The sequence below is a fragment of the Triticum aestivum genome, chromosome 3D (assembly GCF_018294505.1).
Source record: "Triticum aestivum cultivar Chinese Spring chromosome 3D, IWGSC CS RefSeq v2.1, whole genome shotgun sequence".
Classification (NCBI taxonomy): domain Eukaryota; kingdom Viridiplantae; phylum Streptophyta; class Magnoliopsida; order Poales; family Poaceae; genus Triticum; species Triticum aestivum.
This window is the reverse complement of record NC_057802.1, coordinates 17,741,193-17,757,888: the sequence shown is the minus strand read 5'-3', so window position 1 is coordinate 17,757,888 and position 16,696 is coordinate 17,741,193. Positions and strand designations below refer to the sequence as shown.

The following is a 16,696-nucleotide window of genomic DNA, read 5'->3' as shown; positions in this document are numbered from 1 at the left end:
AAAATTTTCTACGCATCACCAAGATCAATCTATGGAGTAATCTAGCAACGAGGGGAAGGGGAGTGCATCTACATACCCTTTTAGATCGCGAGCGGAAGCGTTCAAGAGAACGGGGTTGATGGAGTCATACTCGTCGTGATCCAAATCACCGATGATCCTAGCGCCGAACGGACGGCACCTCCGCGTTCAACACACGTACGGAGCAGCGACGTCTCCTCCTTCTTGATCCAGCAAGGGGGGAGGAGAGGTTGATGGAGATCCAGTAGCACGACGGCGTGGTGGAAGTAGCGGGATCCCGGCAGGGCTTCGCCAAGCGCAAGCGGGGAGGAAGAGGTGTCACGGGAGGGAGAGGGAGGCGCCAGGGCTTAGGTGTTGCTGCCCTCCCTTCCCCCCACTATATATAGGGCCAAGGGAGAGGGGGGGGCAGCCTTGGCCCTTCCTCCAAGGAAGGGTGCGGCCAGGGAGGAGTCCTTCCCCCCCAAGGCACCTCGGAGGTGCCTTCCCCCTTTAGGACTCTCCCTTTTTTTTTCTTATCTCTTGGCGCATGGGCCTCTTGGGGCTGGTGCCCTTGGCCCATATAGGCCAAGGCGCACCCCCTACAGCCCATGTGCCCCCCGGGGCTGGTGGACCCCCTTGGTGGACCCCCGGACCCCTTTTGGCACTCCCGGTACAATACCGATAAAGTGCGAAACTTTTCCGGCGACCAAAATAAGACTTCCCATATATAAATCTTTACCTCCGGACCATTCCGGAACTCCTCGTGACGTCCGGGATCTCATCCGGGACTCCGAACAACTTTCGGGTTACCGCATACTAATATCTCTATAACCCTAGCGTCACCGAACCTTAAGTGTGTAGACCCTACGGGTTCGGGAACCATGCAGACATGACCGAGACGTTCTCCGGTCAATAACCAACAGCGGGATCTGGATACCCATGTTGGCTCCCACATGTTCCACGATGATCTCATCGGATGAACCACGATGTCGAGGATTCAATCAATCCCGTATACAATTCCCTTTGTCTATCGGTATGTTACTTGCCCGAGATTCGATCGTCGGTATCCCTATACCCTGTTCAATCTCGTTACCGGCAAGACTCTTTACTCGTTCCGTAACTCACATCATCCCGTGATCAACTCCTTGGTCACATTGTGCACATTATGATGATGTCCTACCGAGTGGGCCCAGAGATACCTCTACGTTTACACGGAGTGACAAATCCCAGTCTCGATTCGTGCCAACCCAACAGACACTTTCGGAGATACCTGTAGTGCACCTTTATAGTCACCCAATTACGTTGTGACGTTTGGTACACCCAAAGCATTCCTACGGTATCCGGGAGTTGCACAATCTCATGGTCTAAGGAAATGATACTTGACATTAGAAAAGCTCTTAGCAAACGAACTACACGATCTTGTGCTAGGCTTAGGATTGGGTCTTGTCCATCACATCATTCTCCTAATGATGTGATCCCGTTATCAACGACATCCAATGTCCATGGTCAGGAAACCGTAACCATCTATTGATCAACGAGCTAGTCTCCTAGAGGCTTACTAGGGACATGGTGTTGTCTATGTATCCACACATGTATCTGAGTTTCCTATCAATACAATTCTAGCATGGATAATAAACGATTATCATGAACAAGGAAATATAATAATAACCAATTTATTATTGCCTCTAGGGCATATTTCCAACATCATGCCCCACTATAATGTTTGGACCAAGCACGGAGAAAGAGGGGTTGTGAAGGAACACAATGAAGAAGAAGAGGACGACGACAGCTATCCTGGCCATGGGTTTCCTGAATACGATGATACAACAATGGGTGAAGAAGCTGAGCTGGCAATGCGGGAAGAAGCTGAAGAAGAGGCATCAGATGAGCCCGCTGATGATCTAGGTCGGGCCATTGCCGATGCAAAAAAAAATGCGCAAGTGATTTGGAGAAGAAGAAGTTGCAGCGCATGTTAGAGGATCACAAGAAATTTTTGTACCCAAATTGCGAAGCTGACAAGAAAAAGTTGGGCACCACACTGGAATTGCTGCAATGGAAGGCAGAGAATGGTGTATCTGACAAGGGATTTGGAAAGTTGCTGGTAATGATAAAGAATATGCTTCCAAAGGACAACGAATTGCCCGAGAGTACGTACGAAGCAAAGAAGGTTGTCTGCCCTCTAGGGTTAGAGGTGCAGAAGATACATGCATGCCCTAATGACTGGATCCTCGACCGCGGTGAGTACGAAGATTTGAGCGCTTGCCCGGTATGCGGTGCATTGCGCTATAAGATCAGGCGTGATGACCCTTGAGATGTCGAGGGCGAGCGCCCCAGGAAGAAGATTCCTGCCAAGGTGATGTGGTATGCTCCTATAATACCACGGTTGAAACGTTTGTTCCAAAACAAAGAGCATGCCAAGGCGATGCGATGGCACAGAGAAGACCGTAAGAAAGACGGAAAGTTGAGATTACCCGCTGACGGGTCGCAACGAAGAAAAATTGAGAGAAAGTACGGGAAGGAGTTTGCAGATGACGCAAGGAACGTATGGTTTGGTCTAAGCGCAGATGGCATTAATCCTTTTGGGGAGCAGAGCAGCAACCATAGCACCTGGCCTGTGACTCTATGTTTGTATAACCTTCCTCCTTGGTTGTGCATGAAGCGGAAGTTCATTATGATGCCAGTGCTCATCCAAGGCCCTAAGCAACCCGGCAACGACATTGATGTGTACCTAAGGCCATTAGTTGAAGAACTCTTACAGCTGTGGAATGCAACAGGTGTACGTGCGTGGGATGAGCACATGGGGGAAGAATTTGACCTAAAGGCGTTGCTGTTCGTGACCATCAATGATTGATCTGCTCTCAGTAACCTTTCAGGACAGAAAACAAGGGATACCGCGGATGCACGCACTGTTTGGATGATACCGACAATATATATTTGGAGAATTGTAGGAAGAATGTGTACCTGGGACATCGTCGATTTCTTCCGAGCAGGCATCCCGTAAGAAAGAAAGGCAAGCATTTCAAAGGTGAGGCGGATCACCGGACGAAGCCTCGGCACCGTACTGGTGCTGATGTACATGATATGGTCAAGGATTTGAAGGTAATCTTTGGAAAGGGTCCTGGCGGACAACCTATTCCAAAGGACGCTGACGGACGCGCACCCATGTGGAAGAAGAAATCTATATTCTGGGACCTGCCCTATTGGAAAGACCTAGAGGTCCGCTCTGCAATCGACGTGATGCACGTGACGAAGAATCTTTGCGTGACCCTTCTTGGCTTCTTGGGCGTGTATGGGAAGACAAAAGATACACCTGAGGCACGGCAGGACCGGCAACATATGCATGGAAAAGACGACATACATCAGGGGCATGCCAGCTACGCTCTTACCAAAGAAGAGAAGGAAATCTTGTTTGAATGCATGCTCAGTATTAAGGTACCGTCTGGCTTCTCGTCGAATATAAAGGGAATAATAAACATGGCAGAGAAAAAGTTCCAGAACCTAAAGTCTCATGGCTGCCACGTGATTATGACGCAACTGCTAGGCCAGAAGGAAGCATCTCCAAGGGCCATGAAAATGAGGAGGTCATTGAGTTTTGTATTGACTTTATTCCTGACCTTAAGCCGATTGGTGTTCCTGAATCGCGGCATAAGGGCAGACTGGATGGAAAAGGCACGCTAGGAGGGAATCAAAAAATATGTATGGACGGACATTCTCTCACTGAAGCACACTACACAGTTATACAGAATTCCGCCTTGGTGGCTCCGTATATGGACGAACATAAGAATTTTCTACGCTCCAAACACCCGGAGCGGTCTGATGACTGGATTACACGTGAACAAACCAGGAGTTTCGCCGGCTGGTTGTAGACACGTACCATGCATGACGCCTCTATTGAAGATGACCTGTACTCGCTGTCCCAGTTACCATCTTCGAATATAATGACTTTCAAAGGGTACGAGATAAATGGTAATACATTTTACACGATCTCCCAAGATAAGAAGAGCACCAACCAAAACAGTGGTGTCCACTTTGATGCAACAACCAAGACGGGAAAGGAAACATATTATGGTTACATAGAGGAGATATGGGAACTTGACTATGGACGTGATTTGAAGGTCCCTTTGTTTCGGTGCAAATGGGTCAATATAACACGATATGGGGTAACGGAAGACCCGCAGTATGGAATGACAACAGTAGATCTCAACAATCTTGCGTATGCAGACGAACCATTCGTCCTAGCTAATGATGTGGCACAGGTTTTCTATGTGAAGGATATGTCTACCAAGCCGAGAAAAAGAAAAGATAAGGAAGCGAATGCATCATACGATGAGCCAAAGCGCCACATAGTTCTTTCTGGGAAGAGAAACATCGTGGGAGTGGATGACAAGACAGACATGTCAGAAGATTATGAAAAGTTTGATGAAATTGCTCCATTCACAGTGAATATTGACCCGAGCATCCAGTTAAATGATGAAGATTTTCCATGGCTACGGCGCAAAGGGACATACGCGAAGAAAAAGTTTTACACCCAAAGATCTGGGATGTGATCGGCTTCACTATCATCACTTTCTTCTGTGTTTCACACCCAGAAGGGAATCTCTGTAATAGTTAGGGTAGTTATGTGTTTTGGCATTTGAAACGCGAAGAAATTTTATGTGCAAAGAAATTCTTTCATGCATTTACTGATTTTTTCAGCTAAATGACCCTGAAATTGAAAAGCATTTCAAATGCTCAGAAAGGTTGAAAGTTGGCATGGTATCATAATTTCACCCACATAGCATGTGCAAAAAAGTAGAGAGGGTTACCGCAAAAATTGGATGCACTTCGTGTAAAAAATGGACAATCTCTTTCGAAGTATCAGGGTTTCGGATGAAAACTCATCCGTTACAAAGGGATTTCATTTTTTAAATAACCTAAGCATTACCAAATTGAATATAATGATAAAACACACTAATATTAAACATAAGAAAAAAGAATCACTGAAAATCTATTTTCAAAGTTAAGTTATTCACAAACTAGTGATTCACACAAATTTCAAATAATTCAAAATGTAAACTATTCAAATTTGTAAACTACCGGCACTAACCGAAAGTTTGTAATTTTTTGTACCTAAAGCAAAAATATTCCCAAAGAAACTCTAAATACAGCAAAAAACAACTCAAAAATAAATAAACCAAAAATAAATAAAGCAAAAAAATAAGAAAATAAAAAAGCCCACCTACTGGGCCAAAGCGGCCTGCATACGACTAGAAACCCAACCTGTAGTTGGGCCAGGATGCAGGCCCGCAAGCCCAGTAAGCCCACAGGCAGAGTAGGAGAGGTAGGCCCAGAAGGCCTGCTATTAAGAGGAGCTCAATGCAGTGCACGCGTCGGGGCTTATAAACTGGTCCTGGCGCTCCTCAACTAGCGAGGTGGGACTAAACTTCTGCGCCCCTCGCCTGGCAGCGCACACCCTTTAGTACCGGATGGTGGCACCAACCGGTACTAAAGGGTGGGCCTTTAGTACCGGTTGGTGCCACCAACCGGTACTAGCGCTTCCCGCCGCTTGGCCTGGCCAAAATCGACCTTTAGTACCGGTTGGTGGCTCCAACCGGTACTAAAGGACCATCCTATATAAGAAACACTTACGAAAATTTCGTCAGTTTCCTCCCAGTTCTCTCCGCTTCATCGCCGCCGCCCCGTCCCGCGCCATCGCCGCCACCGTCGCGCCGTCCCTCGTCGCCTCCACGCCGCCCCGTCCTCGTCGCGCCGTCCGCGTCGCCGGCCCGTCCCCATCCCGCACCGGCCCGCGTCCCTGTCCCCGCACCGGCCCGCGTCGCCGTCGCCGTCGCCTCGACCTCGCCCGCGCTGTGAGCCTCTGTCCCCCCTCTCCTCTCCCTCCAATCCAAGCCGCCGCGCGCGCCGCCGTCGCCGTCACTGTCGCCTGCACACACAACACATACACACACATACACACATACACAATTCTTGTTCTGTTTTTAGTTTTTAGTTTTTCTGTTATTAGTTATTAGTTATTAGTTTTTTCAGTTTTTCTGTATTAATGTTATAGAAATGTTAGTTATATAGAAATGTTAGTTATATATAGAAATGTAGTTTTTTCTGTATTAATGTTATAGAAATGTTTGTTATATAGAAATGTTAAAGAAAAATTAGTTATACAATTTTAGTTATAGAAATGTTAGAAATGTTTGTTTTAGATATGGTCGATGTTTTTTTAGTTTATTATATTTTTAGTTATAAAATTTAGAATTTGCATATAAGAAATCACAATCCAATCATTTAAAAAATATTACTTTACTTTTGCGGCATATAGTATTTGTTGTCGACGATGCCCGGCCCGCATCCTCGCCATCGACCCGTTCGCGATGACGTCCTGCTTCAGAGGACCCATGTCTGGGATTGGGCTCTGCCGGGCTGACACTGGGAGGTGCTACCGGAGATATGATCCTGTGATGGTTCCTTGTCTTTTGGTGTCCACCGCCCGCGCCCCAGGAACCGCGAGTGGCCTAGATTCTTCTATAGTATTCGATCTTTATTAGCTACCTAGCCAGTGATGTATTGGAGATTATATATTATTTGAGACGATGTATTCGAGATTATATATTATTCGAGACGATGTATTCGAGATTATATATTATTCGAGACGATGTATTCGAGATTATATATTATTCGAGACGATGCATATTATGTACTATATGATTCAGTTTTTCCTTATTGATTGCATCCATGCATTGTAATTTGAATACTAAATTGTTTTATATTTCTTCTGTATTAGTTAAATAAAAGCTATGGCAGACAATATCGACAGAGAGGGAGAAGAGGCCCTGTTCGAGATCATACGCAGCCCTAGCAGGCCAGATGATCTGAATGAAGCAAATGACGACTCCCAATATCTGAACAATACTGGGGAGGGTGATGATAAGATATTCGATCTCGACGACCGAGCTGATGAAGTCATGAACTATGATTATGATTATGATGACGCAGACAATGATTATGATGACGAATACAATGTTGATCTTGAAATAACAAAGACTACCGGCGAGGTATATTTATATAAGCAGGCATCTAGTGATCATCACATGTTTTTTTAATTGATGATATATTAACAAATCGATCTTTCTTCTTTCAGCCCTCCGGATCGAGCAAATCTGCTTCTACAGACAGCAGGACAAAGCGCGGCCCGAGCAAAAAGTTGAAGGAGGGTGTAAAGTACAACATCGATTCCATCAAAGCTAGTGGCGAACCCCTCACGCCTAAGAACATTGCGAGCAAATTCGTTCGTCAGTGCGGAGTTCTTGTGAAGGACCAACTCCCGATCTCCATTCAAGAATGGAAAGAGCCAAAAACTGAACGCCCAGATGTTACTTGGGTCGACGACAGAGCAAAACAAAAGCTTTGGGAATCTCTGATGGAACATTTCACCCTACCAGATTATTTCACTGATGCAGATGTGCAGAAAGTCAAGGACGCTGCTCTTAAGAAGATGGCAATTACATTCAACACCCACAAGAAAACTGTATGGACCAACTACCTCGCTGCAGGAAGGAAGACTCCAGAATTCAAGGGAACACTGGAGAAGCAAAGAGAACACTGGCCCGCTTTCGTGAAATTCAAGGAATCAGAATTATCTAAGGAACGGTCGACAAAAAACAAGGCCAATGCTGCAAAAAAGACGCAGTTCCATAGGCTGGGTCCAGGTGGCTACGCGGTGGCAGTGCCTAAGTGGGATAAGTCTGAGCAAGAGATGGAGGATGCAGGGGTCACTCCGGTTACTAGGAGCTGGCCCCCCAGGTGCAGAACTTGGTTCTATGCGCATGGGGGGGGGGCGTTGGACCCGAAGACAGGCCTGGTTTCGAAGAAGGCAAGTCTAAAAGGAGCAGAACAAAAGTTACTTGACGCAATAGAAGATGCTCGAAAGGGGGTGTTCACGCCCAATAGAGAGAACGACGAGCTTACGCGCGCCCTGGGAAATCCTGAACACCCGGGAAGAACACGAGGCAAGGGCGTTATTCCCTGGTATGAGGGCTTTTCGGAATGGAACGACGACTACTGGACCCGTGCAAGAAAGAAGATGGAGGAGGAGAAGAAGAGGAAGCTGGAGGAGGAGCAGAGGAAGCAGGACGCGGAACGCCTTCAAGGCCTAGAAGCAAGGCACGCGGACTTGGCACTCAAATTCCAGCAGTAGCAGCAGCAGATCGACTCACTTAGCCAGGAAAGGGGGTTTCAGCAGCGGCAACAGCAAGCGGATGATCATCCAGCATTGGATAGCACCGTCCCATCCATGCCGAGAAGCAGCGTTGGTTCCGCCCCGGGCGACGCACTGCTGGATACATACCCTATGGATGACATCATTGAGAACACTAACTGTGAGCTACACTTCAAAATGAAGAACATATCCATGAAGGTGGCGAACGCCCTTGCTTTTACAATTATCCCCGAAGCAACCTTCCATTGCGCCCCGATTCCAGTGGGCTATGCTCGTGTCTTGGTTGATGAGGTGGTGGGCCCATATTCGGGGCTAGAGCTTGACATTCCTGGAGGTGACGACGAGCAAACACTGGGAGAGGCCATACATCGTATCATCCTATGGAAAAAGGATTGCATCATCTTTCGAAGTCCACCGACACCGCGTCTGCCGACTCCTCCTCGAAGTCCGCCACCGTGTCAGCAGACTCCCGCTCCTCCAAGTCCACGGACGCGTGAGCAGACTCCTGCTTCAAGTCCGGCACAGCATCAGGCCACTCCTCCTGTTTCAAGTCTGACACCGTGTCAGGCCACACCTCCTGCTTCAAGTCCGGCATAGCGTCAGGTCACATCTCCTGCTTCAAGTCCGACACCGTGTTCAGGCCACACCTCCTGCTTCAAGTCCGGCACAGCGTCAGGCCACTCCTCCTGCTCCAACTAAGCCACGTCAGCCGTCTCCGCCGCCTAAGCAATCGCAGAAGAGACACGCCGCAGCTATGGTGCGTAGCGGTACGAGTCGAGGTAGTACGGAAAGTACAAGCGGAGACAAGCGATATAAATATGGTCCAAGCAGCCTCGCTCCTCTTCCTCAGAGGCCTTACGACATGACCGAGGAGCAAAACGATGCAATAGTGCGGGCCGAAGTGGACGCTCATTTTCGATCGAAACCGGCAACGCCGCCGAGGGAGAAAGTGCCTGAGGAAAAGATTGACCACTTCATTCGTATGGCTAGACCACCAGCTCCCAAGCCTGTTGACTCAAACTATGAGCGCCAAATCAGGGCGGCACATCGAGCACGACTACAGAAAGAAGCAAGCTCGAGCTCGAGCCAACAAGCAACTGTCAAAAAATGTGGGAAAACCGTTCCCCAGCTGGGAGAACAGGCGGCACAATCGAACCCCCCCCCCCCCGCTTGTTGTGCCAACAACACATGAGAGTACGCGCGCCCAATATTATTGTGGGCAAACCGTTTACGTTCCCGAGCTGGGCGATGTGGTAATAACCGAGGAGCATATAATGCAGGCTGAAATGCTCAAGATCACTGTTGGACAACTCCTCGATATCGAGCCCATGCCTCCGCTTAGAGAGGAGGAAATAATACGGAAATATGTCCACGGCGAACCTTTGGTCGAGCCCGAGGAGGTCAAGAACCTCCCAACGAGAATGTATGAATTGCATGATTGGTACATGAAAATTACCAAGATTTCCAATCGAGAGTCCCTCATGGTGCAAGTCGAGGAAGATCATTACTTCCATAAGAAAGCTCTGGCCGTTGAGTATTCAGAACTATTTCAGTTATTCAATGAAGATGCACTCGACAAATCAATCGTCAGTTGCTATTGTCTGTAAGTGATTTCTTTCTGTAATTTAAGTCTCAAGCTAGCTCTAGTGCTCATTGATTGATCATTAATTACCTGTAATTATATATCCTCACTATATATTCTTTTCTGTGGTATTATGCAGGATGAAGATGTATGAAATGAAAAAAGCTGGACGCTATGGCATTGGGTTCATTGACCCAAATACCGTTAATGAATACACATGGAAATTGGAATGGTGTAGACAAGATGTAGAGAAAAACATGGTAGAGTTCTTGAAGCGCCTCAATAGCAATGAAGATATACTACTTCCTTACAACTTCGAGTGAGTCACACTGTCTTGTACTACAAATTCTGTTTTTGCTTACTAGCTACATGTTAATAAGTGTATAGGGTTTAGGGTTATAGTTGATTAGTGTTATGCACATGCCCGCTTAATTTATACATGCAAACGTATGCGCATGCAGCTTTCACTGGATCTTGTTAGACATTAAAGTTGACGAAGGAAAAGTTGAAGTACTGGACTCACTACTTAAAAAAAATAGTGACTACAGCATCGTGAAGGGGATAGTCGACAGGTTATTTCAATCATTATTAACTATATCTCGGCCTATTTAGTTCGTCATTTCCTGATATGAACTATTTTTAATAACTCCTTTATTAATTTTCTTTGCCGGCGGGTAGGGCTTGGGCAAAGTACATCAAGGTGACTCTACGAAAATGGCGACAAAAGCTATGTTGGTATCGACCCAAGGTAAGTAATTAAGTAGTACTAGCTAGCTAGCTACCATCTCTTTAATTATTATTTCAATATCATTAATTAATTAACATGCTTGATTAATTATTATCTGATTAAATTCTATTGTCGTAAAGGCCCTGAAGCAGGCGCCGGGGACTCAAGTGTGTGCATACTACGTTTGCGAGAACATTCACATGATGGCGTCCGAAAGGAGCAGATCTAATAGACAGGACTGGGTACATTTGCCAGAACACTATTCACAAATCTTACATGATTGTCGATATCTAGTCACACAACTAATACACATGCATATTGATCTTCTTCTTAATAGTTCAAAGAGGTGCGGGACAAGCTCCTATCAGAGGAGCGCATACGAGCACTTCAAGAGGAAATAGCAGGATTTTTGCTCGACCAGGTCATAGATCCCAAAGGAGAATACTATTACCCGCTACCGCCCCATGAACCACTTGTCATCGTGCTCCGAAGGCACCAAGGCAACATGTAGGAGAAATTGTATATATATACATGTGTATGTGTGAATAATTAATGGTGGTTGTGAGACATTCGATTATATATATATATATGATCAGTTCTACGAGAAAATCTATTTATATATATGCATAACGTGTACAATATGTAGTATCGTAAAATACCAGCAAACAAAAAAAGAATTAAATGGAAAACACATTAATGAAAAAATAAAAATAAAAACCAACCCCCCCCCCCCAACATTTAGTACCGGTTCGTGCTACCAACCGGTACTAATGGTCTACCAGCACCCGGGCCTGGCTCGTGCCACGTGGTGGCACTTTAGCGCCGGTTCGTATCGAACCGGTACTAAAGGGGGGGGGGGGCTTTAGTCTCCACTCCATACTGCCGGTTGAAGAACCGGCACTAAAGGTCCTTACGAACCGGTGATAAAGGCATGTTCTGCACTAGTGGCGGCTAGCAACACGCGCACTGTCGACCACGTAGGAGCTCACTCTCATCTTCTCCCATTAAAGTATAATCTCCATCTTTTTTTAATTCAAAGTATAGTTTTCCTTTAAGATTTAAACAAGTTTACTCGTGATTGCAAATTGCAAATCGGAACTGATGTATTGAGCTGATTGATTAGCGATTATTATCTATTGAATCAGACAGACAATTAACAGATCGAACTTCTTTTTATTACAGAATTGTTACAAAATGAAAAAGGAACGGATAAATTATATCTCTTTTTATGCAATACGCAGCAAAGAAGAGGGTTGATCCTCCGTTTTCATAACCTTCTCCGACATCGGTCGCAGCCATGGCAGAAGAGCGAAGATGATATAATAGATGATCCGTCAAACTTTGATCCGTAGCAGTGAATGTAACTCTCTTTCCGCACGTCATATAAAAAGGCGCATGCATGACGCGGCAACTAGCTCGTCGTTGTTTATGCGACCAATGCATGTGCTAGCTAGTAAAACAACTGACAGATCTGAGACCTTACGAACCCCACCTTTGTTGCAGTAATTCTGCCCTCTGTTGCTATTTCCAGGTCGTCAAGGCTGTTCAGTTTATGACGCGCGGTGTGTGATGTCTCTTTGTCGTGCACAACTTGCTAGCTATCTACTCCTAGATCGATTCGCCTCCACTCAGCAGACGGAAGCGCAGTGCTGCTTGGATTCATAACAAAAATCTATGATGTGTTGCGATACTTGAGAGCTAATCCTATCCACTACCCTCTATTTTGTAAGTTTCTAAGAGCATCTTCAACCGATCCGGTATATCACGTCCCCTAAATATCGGTTTACAAAACGAAACGTTTTTTCGCATTTTTACAGTATGGCTTTTGTTCTGACAGAACAGATCCCGTAACAAAATTTTATGGTCTTCACAAAATTGCACAAACACCCTAAAACACCCGTTAAATTACAATTGTGTCCACCTCGGCCGCTTCCACCGCGACGATCTCATCAGGATGGACAAAGGGCCGACGCTGGAGCTCACAACAAGAAGACGCCATCCGCATCAATCCCGCGGTGGTGGCTAGCGGGAGCAGGGGGCAGTGTGGTGGCAACTAGCTAGCTCGTGCCGGCGGCGACAGCAGCCGCTAGCTAGCTAGCTCACGCAGCAGAGCCGCTAGCTAGCTAGCTAGCCCGCGCAGCTCACAGCAGCGGCTCGCGGCTCGAGCAGTGGCGGCAGCTCACGGGTCGGCAATTAGGGTCCGGTGGTCATCGGAATTGAGGCGTTTGGGTGAGGTCGCGTTAGGAAAAGACCATGGCGGGAGCTGAAAGTTCCCTCCCACCAACTGTTTCATTATTTTCAGGTCCATGTAAAAATTGCCCCAATCTCGTAGATATAGAGAAAATGGCTCGGAATATGCAAGTTCCGCAAAAAAATTAAAGGACGGACGATTTTGCGGGATCTATTCGGGGCGGAAAAAACGTCCTCAACACATAGACCGGCGGTTATTTTGGCGGGTGACCTTTTTACATGATCTGCTAGAGATGGTTTAACTAGTTTATCCATTCTCAGCACATGCAAACCCTCCACTTCATCAACCATGTGCATTTCATTTATATTTCACTTTCTACCACATGCAAACCTCCACATCAAATATATGCAAGCCCTCCACGTCATCTTTTTTTTTCACCAACAAATTATTCGATCTCGATCCATACTCCATAGACAGAGTACAGACCAAGTGTACCTTGGGAGCACATTGCATTAAAGCCAGTAATTAATGAGCTGTCCATGAAACTAATTATCTCCCTGGCAGTATAGTGGAAAGGAATCTTGGTGCTATCATCTGTCCATCAACAAACAGAGCCGCTTTGCTCCTGAGCAGTGTGCGTAACGTGGCATGTGGACGCGTATAGTCCTGTCCTGCGACAAACAGCTCCTCGCTCACAGCTTTTGAGCAGTGTGGGTAAGAAATGTCGACGAGCACAGCGCAACTCGAGTTCCACGAGTGAATAATTAAATCAGTGTTAATTTCTGTAGCCGTAGCAAAAATAGTTGCTATATAAACCGCCCAAGCTAGGTAAGTAATCCACACAAACACAACACCAGCCTCATAGCAAGAGATAGAGAAAGCAATGGCTGCCAAGTCTTCCCAGACGATGACAATCCCTACCGACGCCGAGCTAATCCAGGCGCAGGCTGACCTTTGGCGCCACAGCCTCAGCTACCTCACACCAATGGCGCTCAGTTGCGCCATCCAGCTCGGCATCCCTACCGCGATCCATCGTCTCGGCGGTGCCGCGTCGTTGCCGGACCTGGTCACCACGCTGTCCCTCCCACCATCCAAGGCGCCGTTCCTCAGCCGTCTCTTGCGGCTGCTGTCCACGACGGGGGTGCTGGCGTCAAACGAGGTTGGGATCTACAGCCTCGTCCCATTGTCCTACCTCCTCGTGGATGGTGTACGCATCGACGGCGATGCTAGTCAGACGGCTCTTGTGCTTGCCGTGACCTCCCGGCATTACATGGAGGCGGCCATGGGGCTAGCCGACTGGTTCAAGAAGGATACCGCGCAGCCCGTGCCGTCACCATTCGAGGAAGTGCACGGCGCGGCACTCTTCGAGGAGAGTATGGCGGTCCTCGACCCAGAGTGTGACAAGTTGTTCAATGAAGCTTTAGCTGCCCATGACCATATGGGAATTGGTACAATATTGCGGGAATGTCATGGCCTATTCAGTGGCTTGCAGTCGCTCACAGACTGTTGTGGTGGTGATGGGACGACTGCCAGGTCCATCGTTAAGGCCTACCCGCATATAAAGTGCAATGTGTTGGACCTTCCAAAGGTGGTTGATAAAGCTTCGAGCGATGGTTCCGTTAACTATGTTGCCGGTGACATGTTCCATTCCATCCCACCTGCTCAAGCTGTAATGCTAAAGGTACAAACTGGTTTGTCTCCACAATGTTATACCTTTTTAGCGCTCGTGATTCTATACCTCATTAAAGTCGAGAGTTTGTATCACTAGTATGTACATTCTTTTGATGTATCCTTTATATTTAAATGAAAACTACCAATAGTAATGCATAATTACACTGAGTGCATAAATTTTATGTCTTCTTATTACACACTGCTTAACCGCATATATATTTTGCCATGTCAGCTTGTTCTACACTTCTGGGGTGACGAGGACTGCATCAATATCCTAGCCCAATGCAAGAAGGCCATTCCTTCCCGAGAAGCTGGAGGAAAAGTGATTATCATAGACATTGTGGTTGACTCTTCTTTAGGACAGATGTTCGAAACCCAACTGCTGATGGATATGGCAATGATGGTATATACCAGGGGACGACAGCGGGATGAAAATGACTGGAGTTCCATCTTTGCGAAAGCAGGGTTTAGCGACTACAAAATTGTCAAGAAACTTGGAGTTCGAGGTGTCATCGAGGTCTATCCATAAGGTTGTGCTGCAAATGATGTGATGGCGACCCTTTGGTATCCATAAAGTAGTGGTGTGCTATAACTACTAAATAAGGCACCCGCAAAAAAAAACTACTATATAAGGGCGTCAGTGCCATACTTTCTAAAGCAAAGCACAATGGAGAAAATTAGTAGCTGAAGCGCGTTAAGTGCCTGGTCACAAAATAATCTGCGCGTGCATGTGTTTGTATGTGTGTGTGTCTGTGCCTGTGTCTGTGTTAATTAGTTTCAAGAAGTGTTGGGACACTCGGTGTGTGCTATGTACGTGGCATGTTTGTGTGTTCCAACAAGCTGAGACATTAAGTTTATTTTGCATTATGGTATATGCCTATAACCTTGTCTACGAATGGTGCAACGGGAGAGATTTCGTATATGTTTGTCATGCTAATATCCAAAAATATTTTTTGTTTAGTATATATTTTTTGAACAAGGTTTGGTATTTTTCTTGGGTGCGGCTACACATTTGCTGCTTGATTTTGGGAAAGCACAAGTTTTTTCCCAGATAACCACCACCGTCAAACCGACGCAACCCTCCTGGCCATATCCCCCATTCCCTCTGATCTGCTGCTCTTCCATTGTTGCAACAGCTTTCCATTACGCGAACCAATCTGTGATTGGATGGTTAGGTGGATAGTGGTTTCCCCAGCCCACCAAGGTAAGGTCCTGGTGCTTGCATTTATCCTTGACTTATTTCAGGATTTTCGACGATGCGCGTTTAGTGAAAGGAGACGTTCCTGTTGACTACGAGGAGCCTATGGAAAAAAGCTTTTCATGACCAGATCAACAAAAGGAAAAGGTATATCTCACCATAGGTGACACCAGTATAATGAGTATTATTCTGCTGTTTTCTTCTTCTTTCATTTTCATTATTCCACTTTTTTTCTCCCTTATTAATTGTATAGTTCAGAAAATACATAAACAAAGTAGTGGTGTGTGCTATAAGAAATAAATAAGGGCACCTGTGCCGGACGTTGTGAATAGTAAATCAGAAAAATACTAGAAAAATCAAACAATTCTGGAAAAAAATAGTTGACCAGTATAATCTCTGCCGATGATCGATGGCTTCCATTGACGATGAGCGTGGGATGCTGATCTAATTGCATCAGTTTTTCACCAGTTGATGTCCGCAGAATAATGCAGATACCACTTCAGGTGGAGCTATTGGATGATTTTGCGGCGTGGCGAGCAACTAGATCAGGGACTTTCGCTGTAAAATCAGCTTACCGTGTAGAGTTCGAACGCCACTCCGGGAATCAATGGTTGCGACAAGATGGCCAAGGTTGTATGCAAATTAATCCGATTTGGAAATCGGCATGGCGCCCTTGTATACCTGGAAAAGTTAAGCATTTTATCTGGAAAGTTTTCTAGCAGACTGACACATCCCCCTAAGTGCATAGTGCCCTATATGCAAAGTTGGAATGGAAGATATACATCACTGCTTATTCACTTGCTCCCGTGCAAAGAAAATTTGGGCTGAGTTGGATTTTGCCGATGAGATGAACAGGGCAGTGGCCCAAGACCGGTCGGGATCCGTAATAATGGAAATCTTGGGCAGAATTGAAGGTACAGTCTGTGAACTGCCCAAAGCGGAATTATTCACGTCAGCAGCATGGTACATCTGGTGACATCGCCTGCTGGAATTTTGTCTATTTTGGGCCTAGCCCAGTAGCAGTTTCAGAAATTCCTAATAAATCCTAGAGGCCCACGCAGCCCATTCGTGCAAGGCAAGAGCTGAAACTAAAGTTTAGTTCCACATTGCTAGTTTAGAGG

At 46.2% G+C, this 16,696-nt stretch overlaps 1 protein-coding gene across 1 annotated transcript; it reads left to right on the top strand.

Annotated features, from left to right (window-relative positions):
* The first annotated feature begins 13,548 nt into the window (after positions 1 to 13,548).
* On the top strand, positions 13,549 to 15,244 carry LOC123076952 (flavonoid O-methyltransferase-like protein Os11g0303600). The gene is made up of 2 exons (XM_044499123.1): positions 13,549 to 14,387; positions 14,610 to 15,244. The coding sequence occupies exons 1-2, from the start codon at positions 13,590 to 13,592 to the stop codon at positions 14,904 to 14,906; spliced, it is 1,095 nt and encodes a 364-aa protein (XP_044355058.1). The 5' UTR covers positions 13,549 to 13,589; the 3' UTR covers positions 14,907 to 15,244.
* Positions 15,245 to 16,696: the final 1,452 nt, after the last annotated feature.

Bases quoted from the DNA above. Each gene is read 5' to 3' on its own strand.
- LOC123076952 (XM_044499123.1), top strand. From the start codon at position 13,590: ATGGCTGCCAAGTCTTCCCAGACGATGACAATCCCTACCGACGCCGAG. The intron at 14,388-14,609 runs GTACAAACTGGT...TTGCCATGTCAG, and splicing joins CTCAAGCTGTAATGCTAAAG to CTTGTTCTACACTTCTGGGG.